The sequence below is a fragment of the Eublepharis macularius genome, chromosome 5 (assembly GCF_028583425.1).
Source record: "Eublepharis macularius isolate TG4126 chromosome 5, MPM_Emac_v1.0, whole genome shotgun sequence".
Classification (NCBI taxonomy): Eukaryota; Metazoa; Chordata; class Lepidosauria; order Squamata; family Eublepharidae; genus Eublepharis; species Eublepharis macularius.
Window position 1 is genome coordinate 8,074,434 of NC_072794.1, and position 20,191 is coordinate 8,094,624.

At 45.1% G+C, this 20,191-nt stretch overlaps 1 protein-coding gene across 1 annotated transcript in view; it reads left to right on the forward strand.

Annotated features, from left to right (window-relative positions):
* The window catches only part of HCN2 (hyperpolarization activated cyclic nucleotide gated potassium and sodium channel 2), a 64,680-nt gene that overhangs the window by 14,564 nt on the left and 29,925 nt on the right, over window positions 1–20,191 (forward strand). Inside the window, exons 2-3 of the mRNA XM_054979637.1 lie at window positions 9,009–9,432; window positions 18,142–18,303. Coding sequence (XP_054835612.1) covers window positions 9,009–9,432; window positions 18,142–18,303 — 586 coding nt within the window. The remainder of the gene's footprint in view (window positions 1–9,008; window positions 9,433–18,141; window positions 18,304–20,191) is intronic.

Consider the following 20,191-nt stretch of genomic DNA (forward strand, 5'->3'; position numbering starts at 1 on the left):
CAATCTTTATTTGCAATTTTCATTGAGTTGCGCTCTTTAAGGGGAAGGTCTCGTAACTACTAGGTGAACTCCCTATAGCTCAGTAAGAGAGAACTCTCATTGGTGGCCTTTTGAGTTTTGCCATGTTGGCTGTTTTTCTTTTTTCTACTTTATGGTGAACCATACCTTTCTACTTAGGGGGATTTCCTCTGAAGCATTTAGAAAAGAACAACTCATCCTCCAGTTCAAAGTCTTCTCAAGCAGTCATGGTAGATATGCTAAAACAAAACAAAACAAAACTCATTTTTAAGGCTACAATGAATTCAGTCACACCATAAAAACATGGAAACTAGGGACCCAGCTCTGAGACTTCAGGGAAGAAAGTTCAGAGGAGAGTGATGTGAATTTTCTTCCTAAAGTCTTATTTTTTTAAAAAAATGCAGAATATCTAATTTTACATTTATTAAAGAGGTTTCTTGGTCGAATGATCCCTCTAAGCCATTGGGAGGGATGTTCCCAGAGCTCACCATAAAAAGATGTTCGCCAGGGAGAGGGCTTGCCTTATAGAATGTGCATAAAGAACCACTGTCTGAGCATGATGCCAGCTGCACATAGCTGAGCTCTGGGACTCAAAACCATATGAGTCCAACCTCTGCATTCAAAGGAGAATGCTAGCTTTTTAAGGAGCCATGGGTTTGGCTTCTGACTTCATAGCATCTTGGATTTTGGTGACTGTGAATGTGTTAAAAGATGCATTCTTAATAACCCCCCAATATTTTGCTTATTGCAGGCAACCTCTTGCACAGCTCATCAGTCTAATCAGTTTTCATGTTTAGCTGGCTCCCCCCCAAGCCAGCAGTGTGTCATTGGACCATCTGGTCTGCTCTGCTCTTTGATTTTAACATTTTCATTTTTACTGTAAACCTTTTGTAAATTTTCCCTAAAGATTTGATAGGAATGGGTTGTGCAGCACATGGGAACGAGGGATCAGTGCGAAACATGTTGCATGCAGTCCTTTGCCAGAGAAAGAGGGCTTGAAAGACCAATGTGCTGAGAGCTTTGATTTATAGTTTCCATGTTTTTATGGTGTGACTGAATTAATTGTAGCCTTAAAAATTAGGAGTTTTATTTTATTTTGTTTTAGCATATCTACCATGACTGCTTGAGAAGACTTTGAACTGGAGGATGAGTTGTTCTTTTCTAAAGTGGCAAAACTCCACCCAAGGTTGTGGTGAATCTTTTTCTGGTTGAAAAAATTGCGATTTGTAGGAATAAGCTGCATTCTGAGTGGGACGCCATAATGACTGTGTAGCAAACAAAGGCAGTGTACATCAATAGGTAAACAGTTTTTTCAAGAGATGCCAAAAATGTTGAGAGGGGGTGGTTGTTTTGGTAGTAACAAACTTATGGAAAAATGGGTCATTTCAGGTCAGCTCCTCTGAGGATGTTTAATGGGAAGAATGGGCTGTTTTGGGAGCTGTCCATTGTCCTGGAAATTATCTTGCGATTTTACTTTGGAAATGTCAGATATGATGTACTGTAGTGGTGGGAGGGTTGCATGTTTGAAGGTGGATTTTTGTGGGGGAATATTCATAGTACTAGGGGAAGGACCCTCTTCTGCTGAGACGTCTCCCCCTACAACAGAGAGTTACAGTAAAAAGCCAAACCAACAAGGAAAAATCCCACCATAACTTGCTAACTACTACAAATTCAAAATGGAATGGACAATTACACAGATAGAATGAATGTCCTAATGTACAAAGAAAGAATCTAGGAAAATATCGTATGCAGTAGTGTGCATACGATTATATTTTCCTATTTTCCTAGATTCATTCTTTGTACATTAGGACATTCTACCTGTGTAATTGTGCACTCCATTTTGAATTTGTAGTAGTTAGCAAGTTATGGTGGGATTTTTCCTTGTTGGTTTGGTTTGACTTTTCCCCCTGCCTCCCCTCCTCCCCATCTTCCCATCACTTTCCATTGACCTCCTGCCCAGCTCAGAATGCTCTCCTGGACGTCTCTTTTTTGAGCAAACTGCTGCAGGGAAGTGTTTTAAATAATGGGAAGAGGAGCCATCAGATAGAGCTTTTGCCATGAATCATTCATAGGGCTTTGAGCAGTTCAGAGTGTTCTTGGGCTTTATATGGATTGCCCCACGGTAACTTTGCCAGGCAACTTCCTCCCATTTTGTCCAAGAAGAACAGTGCCTGAGGCTTAAGGCTACATGATAAGACTTTAAAGAGGGGGGCAGCCATAGTTTTCAAAATACTTTTAGCTTTCTCCCCCCCCCCCTGGAGAGTTGCTTCAAAGGGGTGTGAGAATTGAGTGCCACTGAAACCAGTTTGAGTGCATGAGGTGGGGAGATGGGGTAAAGGAAATAACGTTGTGCTTCTAAGAGAGGAAACATGGAGCTAGCGTTATCTGCACACACAAAGAATCAGTTGTGCTGCTGTGTTCCTTTAGATTTGAAGGCTTCTTAGGTTCCATGGCAAGAGGGGAGGGTGGCAACCCCCTTCTTCGAATGCAGATACCTGTACAGTGTTTGAACGAGTGCATTAACTGTCCAGAACTGGTAATCAATAAATGGAAGGCAAGTGGCCAATGTTAGAAACCAGCCAGAGAATGCTGGCAGTCACCTTGCAGGAGCTGTGATGGATGGGGACGTGGTTGTCATGGGATCGGGAGCTTGAACTAGCAACAGAGTTTTGAAGTTGGGATTTAGCCTGTTAAGCTGTTGCAGGTGGTGTGCTGCCTCAGACCTTGCCTGCCCATCTCATTTTTATTGCAACCTTTCATCAAGGAGTTCAGATCCAGTAAGATCATCACTCACTCAAAGAAGGAAACCAGGTTGGTCTAACAAGATCTGTTGAGGACAAAACCATGTTGACTTCCCTGGATCACTGAGTGGTCCTTCAGATGTTTACAGATTGATCCCTTTAAAATCTGCTCTAATATCTTCCCAGCAACAGAAGTCAGACTGACCAGCCTGTAGTTTCCCGAGTCATCCTTCTTCCCTTTCTTAAAGATTAGGATAACATTTGCTCTTCTCCAATGTTGTGGCAAGTTCTCTAGAAAGTTCTTTGAGCACTCTTGGGTGCACCTCATCCAGCCCAGGAGATTTGTATTCATCCAGTGCAGCCAGGTGCCTCTCCACAACCTCTCTGTCAATGTCAACTAGCCACCCAGGTGTCCTGTCGTGTCTACTACCATTTCTAGATGGGCTCACATTCTTCAGGGAGAAAATAGAGGCAAAAAAGTCATTAAGCCTGTCTGCTTTTTCTCTGTCCTCCAACAGAGTTTCTCCTTCCACTCCCGACAGCGGTTCAATTGCCTCTTTTACCTTGTGTTTGCTTCTCACATATCTGTTGAAGTTTTTCTTATTGTAGAGAGCCCTCCTGGCCAAACCCAGCTCATACTGAGCTTTGGCCTCCCTGATGGCTGATCTGCAGTACCTAGTAACCCTCATATACTCCTCTTTAGAGGTCTGTCCTTCTCTCCATTTCCTGAACATTTCCTTTTTCTCCCTTAGCTTATTCTGGAGCTCTCTGTGCATCCACATCGGTTTCTTGGAGCCCTTACCATGTTTCCGTCTTGATGGGATAGTGAGGGCTTGAGCTTGCAAAAGCTCGTGTTTGAGAAGGGCCCACCCTTCACTCGCGCCTTTCCCTTCCAGCACACTCCCCCACGGAATGACTCTCATCAAGCCTCTGAGTTCATTGAAGTTGGCCCTACGAAAATCTAACCTAAGAGTCTGGCTATGAACTTCCTTGGCCCCCCACAGCAACTGGAATTCAAGGAGGATAGGTCAGGAAATTGTGTGTGTCTTGTCGCTTTGCTGAGCTTGTCTCCCAGCACACATCGGGGAAGTTGAAGTCACCCATAATTATAAGGTTCTGATGTCCGGATACTCTACCAATTTGTTCAAGGAGGGCAGCATCCATTTCTTCTCCCTGCTCAGGCGGTCTGTAGCAGACTCCAACAATAATACCCTTTGTCCTTCCTCCCCTTATTTCCATCTATATACTTTCCACTGGGCTGTCAACCACATTCTCCAGAACTTGCTGATGATCATGCCCTCTCTCCTCACATACAACACCACTCCACCTCCTCTTCTACCCTTCCTGTTTTTCTTGAACAACTCGTACCCATCCACTACCACATTTCAGTCATGGGAATCATCCCACCAAGTCTCAGTAATTCCTACTATATCATTGCAAGAGAAGCTCAAGCTCTTCCTTCTTATTACCCATACTTCGGGCACTGGTCTATAGGCACTTGTAGCCTTGTACTTTTGTTTGGTCTGTCCTTGTCTGGCCAGGGAGACCCCGAATTCTTCCTTAAGGGAAGGTATTTTCAGAAATCTTTATCTTATGCATCCCCCAGTGGTGGCTTTGTCCCTCCCCAGAGACACAGGCACTGGCTTGCAATGGCCGAACAATTAGTCAGGATTGTTCTTATTAAAGTGCATTTTCTAGTCACTGAGTCCAGTTTGTCAGCCTCACCAGAATTTGAGTGTTTTGTCTCTCATCCTGGAGGAGTCACCCAGTTCCTCAAGTGAGGGTCTTCGGAGCTGCCTTACAGGCAGTGCTGTAGTTTGGAAGTCCTCTTCTCCTGTCTCCCGTTGTTGAGTGTGGTTCAGAGCAGTCCTAACAAGAATTATTCCAGTCTAGAGTAACTCTGTTTAGGATTACACTGTTTCTGTGCATCTGTTATCTTGGGTAATGTGTTTTTTTAATCTTTGCTTTAAGGAGCTCAGGCAGTGCATTCCCTTGCTCATTTTGTCTTCACAACAACCGTGTGAGGTAGACTAAGCCAAGGTCACCTAGCAAGCTGTAGGGATGTGTCTTGATTTTTGACCCTTGGTCCTAATCTGACACTCTAAATACTATATGCCATGACTTGGTAATCGAGGAAGGCTGCTTTGCATGTACTCCAGGGCTGAAATCAAGCACATTCTGAGATGAAGCCCCAGGATCCAGAGCTTGGGTGCGAATCTCTGAGCTCTCCTTCTGACATTCTTCTGTATCCTTCCTGATTCTTTCAATCCTGCTTAATATTCTAGGTCTCCATCAATTTTTCTGTTTCTTCCTTCCCTTACTTTGCTTATTGCTTCTTTATTGTTCTTTCTATGTGGCCAGGGAGCGAGTATTTTGCAAAATGTAAGAGCCTTAGTTTTTTTAGGAGATGTCCTTTGGAGGGAGACGGGAGCACTCCAGTGACTGCAGTGCTTCGTTTGCTTGTGTGTTTTGATCTGTACAGCCGCCTCTTGTGCAGGGCTTAGCAGAGAGCATCCCGGATGCACGCCTGCCTCCAGATCATAGTCTCTAGCTAGCTTCTTGGCTGCTGGTTGCAATTAAGGTCTCAGGGAGGAGGAGGAGGTGGCAGTCAGGAGCCACCCACACCATCACACATGGGAGGTGGAGAAACTAGTTTCCTGCCCTCTTCTGCAGCTCTGGTGCCAGGATTGATTTGTTTTTGAAAGGCGCCAGTGGCAAGTGTGCCTGGAGTTCTACTGTTCCATAAAGGATCACTTTTTCCACATTTCCCTCCACGTGGTCTGTATACATTATTTTCGTTTTCACTGCATTTTTCTGTCCTTTTCCTGCTCCGCCTCCCTCATCCTCTCTCTAAATTACAAAGCAGTTGTCCTCTGTGGCACAACTTCCAAATGCCCACAAGGAGCTGCAGGAGACAAATTGGGAGCAGTTTATAAAGCAGGGAGGGGAGATGGGAGGCAATGCCCAGCCATTACAGGTGACCCCTATAAAGTTGCTTCCTGCTATTTTTTCCTCTAGCTTGGTGCAGTGGGACCTTACATTAAATAACAAGTATTTCTCTGGATTAGTTAGGGTTTTGGGGGGGGTGGGGGGGTGGAGAAATGCGGCAATATTGGCCGGCTTGGCAGTGCAGTGTGCTTGTGCACATGCATGCAAGGGGAGTTCCAGATCTGTACCTGCTGTCATTGAATAGATTTTAACCTCACTTTCCCCTGTCTGTTAAATGGGATTCAGGCCTGTTGGCGAAGGTCATAAGGCAGGCCTGTACAATTAATGCGCCTACCAAACTGTAACCACTGGCCAGCTGTAATTCATTTGGTTTCTGCTCCTTGAAATTGCCAGATGGGATTTCGAAAAGGGTGTGTGGCTGTGTGTGAGAGGGAGCGCTGAGAAATATTTTGAGGGATTAGGAGAGCTTTTGGTCTGCTTCCCCTGGTGAGCAATAACTTACGCCCCAGTTTCTGTCAGTCATGAAGGCACAAAAGCAGCTTGACCACGTGGGCACCTTGCTGGAGCATGACAGGACAGGTGTCAGCTGATAAGTGACTTAGCGTGCCTCCCTCATGGTGAACTGCGAATGTTTTTTATTCAAGCCATGTTCCTTTCTGTGCCCAGCTGTCTCCCCTGATGAAAGGAGTGCTCCTTAGAAAGGAATCCTTTGCACTGTGCTGCATACTGGCATGAAGAAGAGAGAGTTCCTTGTGAGTAAGATTCTCTAATGCCGGTGGTCTCCCCCCTCCCCTCACTTCCCTTCCCCCTCCCTTCCAAACAATCCCTTTGCAATCATGGGGGTGTGTGTGTGATAGATGATCACTCAGGAGTCTGTAGCATCCCAGGTACTGCTCCTATACCCTGTAGTCACTGGATGGCTGTGACATCACTCACAGTCACCATAACAACCCCTCAGGGGCTCCTGCTGTCTTTGGAGGAAGGTCAGAAGGCAAACTCTGCTTTCTGCTGGCTTTGTTCTGGCTTCATGGCCCTTGGGGAGGGCTTCTGTTTCTCCTACCCATTTGAAAATATTTGACCCCCATCCCCATTTAACTACCTGTTTTCCCAGGCTGCGGATACATTTTCTGCACCATTAATTTGGTTTTCTAGTCGTAACCTATTTCCAGAGCTTTTTATCAATGTAACATATGCAACCCACTATGCAGATCAGCACAATTATTCTGCAATTTGTACTATTTTAAAAAATGATTTATTCTGGCTTTTCTAGCCAGGAGGAAGGGGTGAGGAGCCCCCCACGGTGCAGGTGCTCTCCTCCCTGACTGCTGAAAGTCTTATTCAGTCTTCTCTCTGGGACTGGAGATTTCAGTGAGCATGGCTTGCGTGCTTTCAAACTCATCCAAAGGTCTAGACGCTTCCCAAGAAGAAGATTCCCAAGAAGCTGAGCCCTTTGGTCCAAAAGGTACTCTGTGCCCCCTCCCTTTCTCTGAGCTCACAGCTTGTGCACAGCCTTTAGGGTGGGACCATATACTGGAGACCGTCAGGCTAGTTGGGGTATTGAAATGTTCACAGTTATTGCTGCTTCCTTATACCATGTTTTTAAAATGTGGGGTGGGGGGAGGGAGAATATTTGTTTTCCTTACTGATTGGAGAGGCAAAACTGGTCTTCTGTTAGCGTGCCATCATCCTTTATGAGCACAGTGATGGAGAATTGCAGCTTTTACATTAGGCAGTCCTTCATGTAGGAGGATGCCACAACTAGGCCAGCGGGGCTGATTGCTTGTTTCGACCTTGCAGGCTGTTGGGGAAGGTCGTTGTATGGGGAAGCAGGGACAGAGTGGGGTGGAAGGGGGGGTAAAGCTGATCTGGAATACAGTTTTCCACAAGGGCTGGAAATGGAATCCTGGGGGAGCTGCCGCCGCCGCTAGGAAGGGCTAGAGTAATGTGCCTGGTTTTTTAAAATTGCCGCAGAATTTGGTGCAGGCATCTGCCTGCACCAGATGCCTGTGGAGATTAGCAGTGAAGAGGCAGAGCCACAAGCTAGGTGGCCCCATCTCTGTACACAAGGGATGCAAAACAGGAGAGTCCCTGTCTTAGAAGAGGTTACAATTGAAACATTTGAAAAGAGAGAAGGGCAGGAGGAGTGGCAGCCACAAAGGTAACAAAAATCAAAGTGAGATTTGAGTTTCAGTAGCCCTTTAAAAACTAGCAAGATTTTCCAGGGTATGAGCATTTGAGAGTCAAGCTGGCTTTGTCAGATACAAGAATGGAGATCCTTGAGCCTTATATCTCAGTTGGAAGGTGGGAGGGGTGTTGCAAAGGATGCATAGGTACAATGCTTGATTAGAGCAGGAGAGGAAATGCAGAAAATTAGCATCCGTAGTGACATAAGAGCAGACTTTGAGGAAGAATTGAAGAAGGATGGAGAGACGTTTGCATAGCCAAGGTGAAGAGACTCATCCCCTGTCTGAAAGTTCCAATTTCAGATCTTGCCTTGGCCTTGGCCTTAAGGATTTCTGTCTGTTTCTCTCTGCCTCCATTCCCATCTATAACATGGAGCAATACTAAAACTCTCTCTTCTTAGAATTACTGTAAGGATCGCAACATGAAGTGAATATTGGAAAGAGCTTTAATTGTTGTTATGAGAGAGCAGGATACTAAGGCCTGTCAGTCTTACTTCTGTTGCTGGGAAGATATTAGAGCAGATTTTAAAGGGATCGATCCATAAGCATCTGAAGGACCGCTTAGTGATCTGGGGAAGTCAACATGGTTTTGTCCTCAACAGATCTTGTCAGACCAACCTGGTTTCCTTCTTTGATTGAGTGATGAGCTTACTGGATCATGGGAACTCTGTCGACGTGCTCCCGGTTGACCCAAAGCAACCCGAATCACTTTGGGTTGCTTGGCTTCATTATTTCTGAATCTACCCGAATTGGGCCTGATTCGGGTTTTTAAACCAAACCCAAATCCCGAAGCGCACATCCCTAATCAGAATACAAGTCTTGTTAAGGTGTTTCTTCTGAGCACCAAAATAGTCTCGTTGTTATGGCCATCATGGATACATGCTAAGTTTGCTGAGTAAAACGTTCTATGTTTGGGGAAACCTGAACAGATATGGCGGATGGGTTTAATAGAGAGATTTTAGCTAAGCTCCTCTTTAAACTCAAGTGTAACTGTGTTTTTCTTTGTGTCTTCATGTTTTTGTAAGTAAATAATTTAAACATGCCTACCTTGGTACCTCAGTTGGTGCCACATTTTCCTTTCAGCAGGAGCTCTGAATCTTCATTGTTCCTTCTGCAGGTTCTACTGGGACTTCACCATGCTCCTCTTCATGGTGGGAAACTTGATCATAATCCCTGTTGGAATAACCTTCTTCAAAGATGAGACCACGGCACCCTGGATTGTCTTCAATGTGGTGTCCGACACCTTCTTCCTCATGGACTTGGTGATGAACTTCCGGACAGGCATTGTCATTGAGGACAATACTGATATCATCCTGGATCCTGAGAGGATCAAGAAGAAGTACCTGAAGACATGGTTTGTGGTGGACTTTGTCTCCTCCATCCCTGTGGATTATATCTTCCTCATTGTGGAGAAGGGTATTGATTCAGAGGTCTACAAGACAGCCCGAGCCTTGAGAATTGTCCGATTTACTAAGATCCTAAGTCTTCTGCGATTGTTGCGCCTCTCTCGGCTCATCCGCTACATCCATCAGTGGGAGGAGGTAAGAGGAGTCTCTTGAGGGAAAACCCAAACATAGCCTGTGTGTTTTATATTATTGTAAGCACTGTTTATGCTTAAAATTTTTAAAGCATTGTCTATCTAGTATATTTTTATCTTCCTCTTCCTCCAAGGAACTCGGGGCAGCACGCATGGTTTCCCCTTCTGCATTTTTATCCTCTGGATGGCCCTGTGAGGTAGGCTAGGCTGAGAGAGGGTGCCGAGCCCGAGGTCACCCAGGAAGTTTCAGGACAGAGCAGGGATTCAACTTGAATCTCGAGATCCTAGCCAAGCACTCTAAATCGCTACACCCCACTGGCTCTTTGCGTGTGCCTAAAATTAAAATTCTGCGGCAATGCAATGCAAAAGACACATGGTGTTCTTTGGTCTGAATAAATAAGTGAATATTGAGCAAGATATTTTCTTTTCACCCTTTAACAATTCGCAGATTGAAGGGGAAAGGCAAACCAGTGGCAGGCAGGAATGTAATTCCTTTGGCGAAGCTCAGTTTCATAGTTCTGGTTTTGTTAGACCTGGGGGAAGGTAAAAGTTCAGTGCAGGACATGGATGCCCCAACTGTTGAGATTAAAGCAAGCATTGCTTGCTTTATTTTTTGCATATTTTTTTGCATATTTTTGATATGATTTCAGCATATTTTTGGGCTCGAAACTTGCCTGTCTTAAATGGAAGCTGAAGTCACTGGGAAGCTGAATTCTATGCACTAATATGGTGCTGTGTGAAATTGCAGTGTCTATGTAGCCCCTGCCTGTTGGGTCCCAGGCTCAGTTCAAAGTGTGATTGCTGTAATCTAGATACTAAACATTGCTTATGATGAGCAAGTGTTTGTATGTTCCTTCCTGCCACTGGAAATCCCTCCACCTTCAGTAAGAGGATTGTTGAAGTGAGGAAAGTGAAAATCCCATGCATGTATGACTTCCTTGCTTTCAGACTTGTGTTTCCTGGCAGTCACTGCAAGATCTCTTTCATCCCCCCTGCCCCAGTTTGCAGTTTGGTTCTAATGCAGTGGGCGAGGAAGAGCAACTCCACAGCGCATCAGTCCTTGGGCCGGGAAAACCTAGTGGCAGAAGGGCAGGCTTGCCTTTGCCATGTGAGGTTTGGGTGGTGTGTGCCATACTTCTGCCAGCGTGCTGCCTCTCCCTGGGGTGGGGACATTCACCCGTTGAAAAAAGTCCCAGTGGCCATGATAATGGCTGGTCCACCCTGTTCATTCTGCTTCTTTTAATTGAGGGGAATGGCATCAAGGTCAGCAGGACACTGAAACTCTTTTCCTTGAGCACTGGAGGCCCCGTTCAGTAGCTTCTATGGCTACCCTGTCAAAATGAAACATTGAGAGCTAGAAAGGTGCATTTTTAAAAAATGAAAGCATTGAGAGTCCTGAATTCTTGCCCAATTGCTTCCATGCCTCCATGGAATTACACATGCTGACAATTCCAAGGGTATAATCTTGAGGAGCTGCTGTAACATAGTGGTTAAGTGGTCGGGTTGCAAATCAGCAATCTGGTGGTTTGAATCCCACTACTGGCACAATCTCAGCAGGTGGCCTTGGGTGAGCTGCTCCTGTCAGCTCCAGCTCCCCAGCTGTATTGTGGAGATATTAATAACACTGACTTTGTTCTCTCTGCGTGGGGCACTAATCTGTCTAGAAAAGTGGTATATAAGTGCACTTTTGTGTGTGCTACTGTAACACAGTGGTTAAGTGGTTTGGCTGCAAATCAGCACTCTGCTGATTCGAATCCCACTATTGCCATGAGCTCTGGAGGTGGCCTTGGGTAAGCCATTCCTTTCAGCCCCAGCTCCCCAGCTCTATTGTAGGAATAATGATAACATTGACTTTGTTCACTGCTCTGAGTGGGGCACTAATCTGTTTAGAACAACAGTACATAAGTGCAAATATTCTAAGCTTTTCCATTTAAGATCTTCAGAGGAGTTTCTGACTTCCCACTGTAGAACTTTAGCGTTGGTATCTGAATGTGAAGGAAAGGCTCAGCTTTGAGGGGGGCTTTGTAATCTCCAGAAAGGTTTTTGTGTGAGGATCAGGCAGCTGCGCATTGTGGCTGCTCTTGGCCTCTGCAGTGATGGGAGATAAGGGGGAAATGGTTATTTCAAGGCAAGCAAACGCTTGGCAGAGGTCCACGATTCTCTTTTTCACTCTTAAGAGTACAGGAGGATGATTTTGTGTGTGTGTTTGTAGAGAGACAAAATTAGGAGGGGGTTTTGCACTGCAGGTTTGGGCTTAATGGTGGGGGAAGGTTAGAGCTCATTTGGTATAGTGGTTAGACTGTCCGACTAGGATCTGGCAAATCCACACAGTACCGTGGAGCTCATTGGGTGACTTTGGGCCAGTCTTGCTCCTTCTGCCGTGTGTGCTGAGCTCTCCGGAAGAAGAAGCAGGATGCAAATGTGGTAGAGGATCACCTGCACCACTTCTGAGCCAGAGCTTTTGACAAGCACTAAGATCATGGGGCAGAGAGCTGGACTCGATGGTCTGTAAGGCCCCTTCGAACTCTAGGATTCTTCGATCTCTGGCATTTTGTGTTCCTTGGTTTCCTCCTTGGAAGATGGGCCTTGCCAGTGCATGCCTTTGGTGTAGCGCCTGAGTTCCCTGCCTGGACAGTCTACACGTGCAGTGAATCAGGTCGCTGTGTTTTGTGAGAGACTGGAGTTTGGAGGTGATGCTTTCGGGCCCATTCGTCTCTGGGGGGAGGAGTAAAAGTAGGAAGGGGGGCCTCTCTTGGCTCCCCAGTCGCTTCCGGGCACTCTTGACTTGTAGGTAACTCTGCCTCTGCTGTTAGCCAGATTGCCTCATGTCTCTTCAGCAGTTCTGGGGAAGTTTCCGCAACAATGGAGACCTTGGCTCTGGAGGTCGCCAAGACAGGAGCCGAACGGTCTCTTCTCTTTCAAAACAGTGAAGAGTCCAGTAGCACCTTTAAAACTAATCAACTTTATTGTAGCATAAGCTTTCAAGAACCACAGCTCTCTTTGTCAGATGCAACTTTATTGTAGCATAAGCTTTTGAGAACCACAGCTCTCTTTGTCAGATGCATCAAACTCAGATGCATCTGATGAAGAGAGCTATGGCTCTCGAAAGCTTATGCTACAATAAAGTTGGTTAGGCTTAAAGGTGCTACTGGATTCTTTATTATTTTGTGACTACAGACTAACATGGCTAACTCCTCTGGATGTCTTCTCTTTCAAAGTGATTTCATTACTTTTTCTCCCCTTCCCCAAAGTGTTGGGCATTCCCTTAGATTTAATACCTCCATTAAGCTTTTCTGTCTTCCCTTCCAAGTGTAACCAAGCTAAGCAATGGCAATTGTAACCTGCCCTGAGCCCATTCGTGGGGAGGGCGGGCAAGAAATCTAATAAATTAAATTAAATTCACTTCCCCTTCTATTTTGTCTTTCTTCACCATCAGTTCTAAATTTCAGGCTCTGGGGAGTAGAAAACTTCTTATTTTTGGCTTGTAAAATCGATGACTGTATGTGAAAATGATATAAATGACTAAAAAAATCAGCTCCCCACCCTCCATCCATCTTACAGAGAGCCACTTGGGTGTGCTGGCAATTGTGTTAGACTTGGGGGCCTGGATTCCAATCCTCCCACTGCCTTGCAGTCACAGGCTAACCCTTTGGCCAGTTGCTTTCTAAGCTATGTTACAAGACTGTTGGGAGGATGCAGTTGGGAAGCATGTGATTAATCTCACTACTTTGGTTGACCTGTCTGCATGAGTGAATACACTACAAATAAAAGGTTTGAAGATGTGTGACTCCGTGCTCCGAATTCCATTTCCTGGTAGGTATCATTGTGAACACCACCGGGCAAGTTGTTACGTGCCCCTGTTATGGCCAGGAATGTTCTCTCCTAGCAGATTGGCTGCAGTTGTTAAGATGGTCCTTGCTTGTTCTCGAAAGTATCTGGGAGACCTGAAAGGCTCAGGACTTGAACTTGTTTTTTAAATAGTAATAGTTTTTTAAATAGTAAAGAGTCCAGTAGCACTTTTAAGGCTAACCAATTTTATTGTAGCATAAGTTGTCGAGAACCACAGCTCTCTTTGTCAGATGCATCATGTTAAAAGTGCTACTGGACTCTTTACTATTTTGCAACTACCGATTAACATGGCAAACTCCTGGATCTACCTTTTTTAAAGGTTGCAAAGTAAGCACCGTAATGTACAATGCCATGCCAAAGCAGTGTTTCCAAGTGGATGATGCTGTGAATGATGCCACTTCACCCACTCCTGCTTGGAGAGGCGTTTTCAGCATTTCCTGCAGCCAGATCCTTGGAGGCCTCTTTGTCTGCCCAAGTAATGCTTTGGAGAGCCGACGGTCCTTTGGAATGGCTGCAGCCTCTGGCCTGCTGTTAGACTTGGGAAGTTCCATATATTGTTCGTCCTGATTTGACCTTCCCGTTGTTGTGCCTTCTCTTGTTTTGGGGTAGGATAAAGATTGATTTTGCCCTTTCCCTTCCTATTTTAAATTACCTTTTAAATATTTTATAATTGTCAGTATGTAGCTGTTGTCATCCTATGCTAAATTTTTATATCCTACTTGGTTTCTTCAAATTCTCATAGAATGTATGGGGTGGACTTGCCAGCTTTTTAAATCTTCTCTGAATCTAATTGTCAGCTTTTTTCTTGGTGTCCAGAAATGAGATTGTTTCTCTTGCTTTTAAGGAAGGTTTTTTGGGGTGGGAGCAGAGTTGTGAAGGCAGCCTTGCTCTGTTTGGGTTGACAAAGTCTTGAGTTTGTCTCCATGCTTTCAAATCCTGAAAGAGAGCATTCCAGAGGGGTGGGTCATTCTGAAAAGTGAAATACTGGAGACAAACTGTTGCCGTGAAAGAAAAAGAGAAACTCTCCGAGATGTAAGAGGAATGTCGAGGAGATGAAAGGAGGAGCGTAGGCCACACATGTAGGGATAAGTGTCAGGAAGGCTAAATCCCAAAATAAGCTTTTGAGGGATGCTAAATATGGCAAGCAAGGCCTCTTTAGTTACATTCAGAGCAGGAAGAAGAGCAAGGGAGAGGTAGGCTAGGAGTTAAGGCCCTGTCTCTCTCACCTGCTGAGGTTTCACCACCTGAGCAGGTGACGGAGACAGGGCCTTAGCTCCTATTTTGCCTCAGTGTCCTCCCAAAAGAAGAGTTGAGTCCCACCTGGGAAAAGCAGAACCAAGGACAGGAGTTGTATGCAGCTCTGGATAGACTAGGAGACAGCTAGAGAATTTCTGGCTGCTTCAAATGACTTCAGGTCTTCAATGCCCAATGAATGACCTCCCAGGGTGATGAAGGGGCTTTTGGGTGTTATTTTGGAGTCTCTTGCATTATTCTTGGAGAACAGGTGAGGTGCCCAAAGACTGGTGACAGGTGGGTGGACTTAGGGAAACTGCAGACCAGTCAGTCTGATATTGACCTATGGTAAAATTCTACAGCAGATTATTATGCGGTTTGTCTGCAAGCATCTAGAAATGAATTTTTTCATTGCCCAGGCAGACCAACCCTATCCCATTCTTTGATAAAGCAACAAGTTTGATAGACCTTGGAAATGTTGTAGATGTAGCTTTGAGGCTAAACATTCTCTACCAAGTTATCCTGGCTCTTGACAGCCTGGGATGCTGGGCCAACAGTACCATGAATTTCAACAGGGATAAATGAGAAGTCTTACATTTTGCACAAAAACTCAAAGGCATGAGCATAGAGTGGGGGAGACCCAGCTCGGCAGGGATCCACGTGGGAAGGATCTTAGCTGATCCCCAGCGGAACAGGAGCCGGCGATGCATTGCAGCTGCTAAAAAGGATAATGAAATCTTGTGTTGTATCGTGCCCAGATCACAGGAAACAATAGCTCCACTCTATTTGGTGCAGTTCAGGCCTCATCTGGAGCCCTGTGTCCTGCTCTGGAAATCACATTTTAAGGAGGACATCGCCCCTCTCTTGCTCCAGAGGTCTGGACTGGGTGGAACTTACAAGGAAGTAGATTTCAGCTAAACCTTGGGAGATACTTCCTAATAGTAAGAGCAGTGGTGCTTTGGGAGGTGATGGACGATCCTTCAGTGGAGGTGTTTGACCACAGACTCAATGGGCATCTATCATGGATGCCATAATAGAGAACTTCTGCACAGAATGTGTGTGGTGGCGGCGGGTTGATTTAGATGATTGCCAAGGTCTCTTTCGACACTTCTGTGACTCAGACCGAATGCCGAAACAGGAGTGCCATTTCAGCATCATGGACAGAGCTTTATATGACTTTGCCGCTGACTTTTGTCTATCTCAGATTTTCTTGAAGGCCAATGTATGTGATTCTCTTTTGCATTTTATTCTCACAACAGCCTTGTGTAGGTTGTTGAGAGGCATGACTTCATGACAGACTGGGCATCCCAGTGTGAGCCTCCCAAGTCCCTGTATGTGTGTATTTGAAACAGAACAAGTGGTTGTGTTGATGCAGCATGAAAGGGGATCTTCTTGACTGCTCTGCTGAGGTCCAGTCACAAGCAATATTACCTGCCATTTTCAATAGCTTTATCCTGCTCTCACATACCACTAACTCTGCCCAGAAAAGTGTCCACCACCCAAAAGGGCATTGGGTAAAGCCAGGGACTGACAATCCTGTCCACTGTTTTCTAGCTTTGTGGTGCTCTGCCAGAATCCAGAATACAAGAGAAGCGTCTGTGTAACCTCTTCTATGCTCATCCACAGATGATGGGGGTCTCCTTCCTTTCCCCCTCCCCTCCGTTCTTTCTACACACAAGTCCCTGAATGCCCACGTCCCAGTTGTAGTTACCTAGCAGATTAAAATGCTGGGGCAACTAATACATCCTCATCAAAGACCAGCATTTTGTGATGGTAGGATATTATCTTTTCTTTGCTCAGTGGTAGCGATGAGCCGCATGATGCTGTGCTCTGGAGATGTGCCTCTGTGTTCCATGGTTCCTTTGGTTACCAGTTCAAATCCCACTGGGCCTCTTAGCACAGATTGGGCTATGATTGGTTGGTTACAAACCTGCATGCAAGAAGGTACTGGGTTCAGTCCCCAGCACCTCCAGTTCTTGGGGGAATTCTTGACCCGAGACCTTGCAGAGCAGCTGCTGGTCAGAGGAGATGATATCCATCTAGATGGATTGATGGTCTGACTGCATAAGGCCTGCTGTATCTTTGCACAGCTCTGGTCTTGCGTTATTCTAATCAGTGCTGAGTGAGACTGGATCTTTGCTGTCATATGGGACCTACTCATCCCTACAGCTTTTGGGCTACAATATGGGTATGCCTGCTCTGAAAGATCTGTGCCTTTTGATTTGTTTAGATTTGTTTAGAGTTCTGTGCCACATCTTCAGACAGAGTCCTGCTCTGCTCAAGGGAGCTTACAATTGCAGTAATAAATTACCAGTATAAAAACAGCAAGATTTTCAAACAAGCTCATAAATAGCATAAAACTACTCAGACCAGGAGCAGACAATAAACCAGAAAGATGAAAAATTTTGTGGACTTCTAGAACAAAGAGGGCTTGGGAAGTCACTGAGCCTCATTAAGCAAGGTAGGTATCCCCCCACAATTTTTGTTCTGGACCTTCACATCCCTCACTGGGAATCTGAGGCAGAGAAACCAGAATCTGTCTCTGTCTCGATTGCCTGGACAGTGCTAGGGTCCTGATATTTCTGTAATGCTTCCTGCCAAGCATACCTCGTTTCTTCTTGGCTTGGACTGAGCAGAGACAAAAGCCTTGGGTTCTTTGGTTCTAATCATGGTTTCCCAGACCCACCCTTCCTCCCAGGAGTTCAAGGTCATGTACGTTGTTCTCAACCCTGTGAGATAGGTGGAGAGAGAATGACTACACCTAAGTATACCCAGTGAGCTACATGGCAGAATGGAGACTTGAATCTAGAATTCCTGGACTGCAGGCTGAACCCTTGGCCACCGTGCCATACTAGAATGTAAACTCTCTGCACAAGACAGATGAAGCCTGGAAGTTGGGGACGGGAGGTGGGGGAGATGTGTGGAGGCAGGACTGGATTGCAGCCAGCAGCTGTTTTGCTTAGTGTGAATGGAAGGCTTTGAGGCTCATGTGAGGTGGTTAGTTATGTCACCCCGGGTGCTGTTCTCCCCAAGGAAGACTCTTGCAAGAGTCTCCTAAAACAGCGCTCAAGGAGAATTGCCAAACTGCCCAGTGGTTCTCTGCATGAGTCACTGGTCTCGACAAGGCTCCCCTTCCTTTTGGGATTTCCTCGCAAGACAGTGACTGTAATCACTGTAATCACAGTGATGGCTTCCCCTGAGGGCAGATCTGGGTGCTGAAGCTGACATACTAACTAGCTTATGGAATTAGTGACAGTGGCAAAACTTAGACTTGAGACTTCCTGACCCACACTCTTAGCTGTTGTTATACTTAATCCTCCTCCTTTCTTTCATTTTGAGAGTAGTTCTTCCCAGAGATGGCACCTCTTCAATTTTATATTTAAGTATTTTACTACATTTATATCCCACTGTCTTCCAAGGGCCACAGAGTGATGCCCATGGCTCTTTCCTACTCCATTTTATTCTCACAACAAACCTGCGAGGTAGAGTGGGCTAAGAAAGAACAGCTGGCCCAAGGTCACTTAGTCAGTGGAGATTTGAACTTGGATCTCCCCAGTGCATGTCTGCCATTCTTACCACTGCGTCACACTGTTCATAATTCTTCCATCCTTCTCCCTTTCCAACACTGCAGATTTTTCATATGACCTACGACCTGGCTAGTGCTGTCATGCGGATCATCAACCTTATCGGCATGATGCTTTTACTGTGTCACTGGGATGGATGCCTCCAGTTCCTTGTCCCGATGCTCCAGGATTTCCCGAGCGACTGTTGGGTCTCCATCAATGGCATGGTGGTGAGTAGGAAGGCAGAATCCTGTTGCACTTGCACAATTCTGTTTTAGGGGGAATTAAGAAAATCGGTGAGGTGTAGGAAAGGCTTGTTCTGTTATTTAGTTAGCATTCTCACTTCCAGATAGCTGACTGCTTGAGATCTTGTGTAGGAGGCTGTCTGGTCCTTCTCTGCATGAGTCTCTACCCCCCACCCCATTGTTAAGTCTCCTGCTATCTTACGTATTCTCCCTAAATCATGTCTTGAAACTTCTTCCTCAGTGGTGGCTCCCTCAGCCTTTAATCGCTGTCTCTGCCCTTGCTTCCTCTGAGAGGGCTTAGGCTTAATGCCTTTGCTCTCCTCTCCAGCGGAAATAAAGCCTGATGCCTCTAGAAATTGCTTGCTCCTGGTTGTACTGCTTCTGCTTCTACCTTGACTGTAGACTGCTTTTTTAAAAAAAAAATCTTCTGCTTTGAGGTCCAAATCCCTCCGCCACTTGCAGAGAGCCACATTTGCAGTTCACATCAACAAGAAGAGCCATAATTACTTCCATCTCTTTTTTAAAATGTTTTTTTTAAGTATGAAACAAAAAAATAAAAAAGCAAACAGTAGAAAAGAAAAAAAGAAAGAAAACAGTGCTGGCTATAAAAACCGTATTGGCAAATCGATTCATAGATATCTATAAAAAAATTTCAATATCTAAAAATAAGTCGATACGCAGTTGCTTTCTATATGCGATACGTTCAGATGTTGGTAAGTGTATAAGATCTTCAGTCCAGTGATTTGCAGGGAGTACGTTTGTCTTTCAGTGCTGAAGTATAAGTCTTTTAGCAACTGGACATGGAAGAGACAGGCAAGTACATTGACATCCTCAAAAATAAGTGAGTTTCTTAACACAAAATTAATATGACTAAAAACTTCCTTCCAAAAGAGCTGAATGACTAAATGTTGTCCAAAGCATATGCTTAAGATATGCATTTTGTGAATTACACTGCCAACAGTTAGACACTGTGCTTAAACCTTTAGTAAAAAGATGCTGTGGTGTCCAATATGCCCTAAACATAATTTTTTGCTGAATAAGTTGCAACTTAAGATTCATAGTAGCAACAGGTACATGGCTTAAGGCCTTATCCCATTGCTTTAGCAAAATTGGATGCTCCAGATTGTTATTCCCATCTCTGTGGCTCTGGGTATCAGAGGTTATTAACCAACCTCAAATATTTATATACAAATATTGTAGATTTTGCTTTCTGTATTGATTCAATAAGAATCTCCAAAGTGGGAGAGATTCTGAAGCACTTAAAGCTGCCAGACCATATTTGGACACCAACAAATGTTGCAATTGTAAATATTGTCATTTAGCAGAAGTTGGCAAATCATATTTAGGCCTCAGTTGAAAAAATGACAAGAACTCATCATTCTTACCTATCAGTTGATCCAAAGTAAAAAAATTCCCTTATTTGTCCAAGCCTTCTATAAGACGGCTTATAGACAGTCAGCTGGAGCAAGGGAGGGAGTTTAGATTGTCTTCAGTGCCAGCTCTGAGGGCGATTTAAACTTCAAAATCCCACCCTCTGCTCCAACTGACTGCCGACAGTCAGCTGGAGCAAGGGAGGGGGTTTACATTGCCCTTGGTGCTGGTGCTGAGGGCGATTTAAACTTTAAAATCACTCCCCTTGCTCCAACTGACTGCTGACAGTAACTTGGAGCAAGGGAGGGAGTTTAGAGTTTAAAGTTTAAACTTTAAAATCCACTCCCCATGCTCCAGCTGACGCCGGGGTTTAAATGCCCCTTTCCATGCCACTTTGGAAAGGGGCATTTTAACCCAGTTGGCTCTTCTGCTCCCTGGCCAGCAGAAGAGAGAAGGGGAGGGGGCATAATGGGGGGAAAGTCTGAATGGGCTGAGAGCAGGG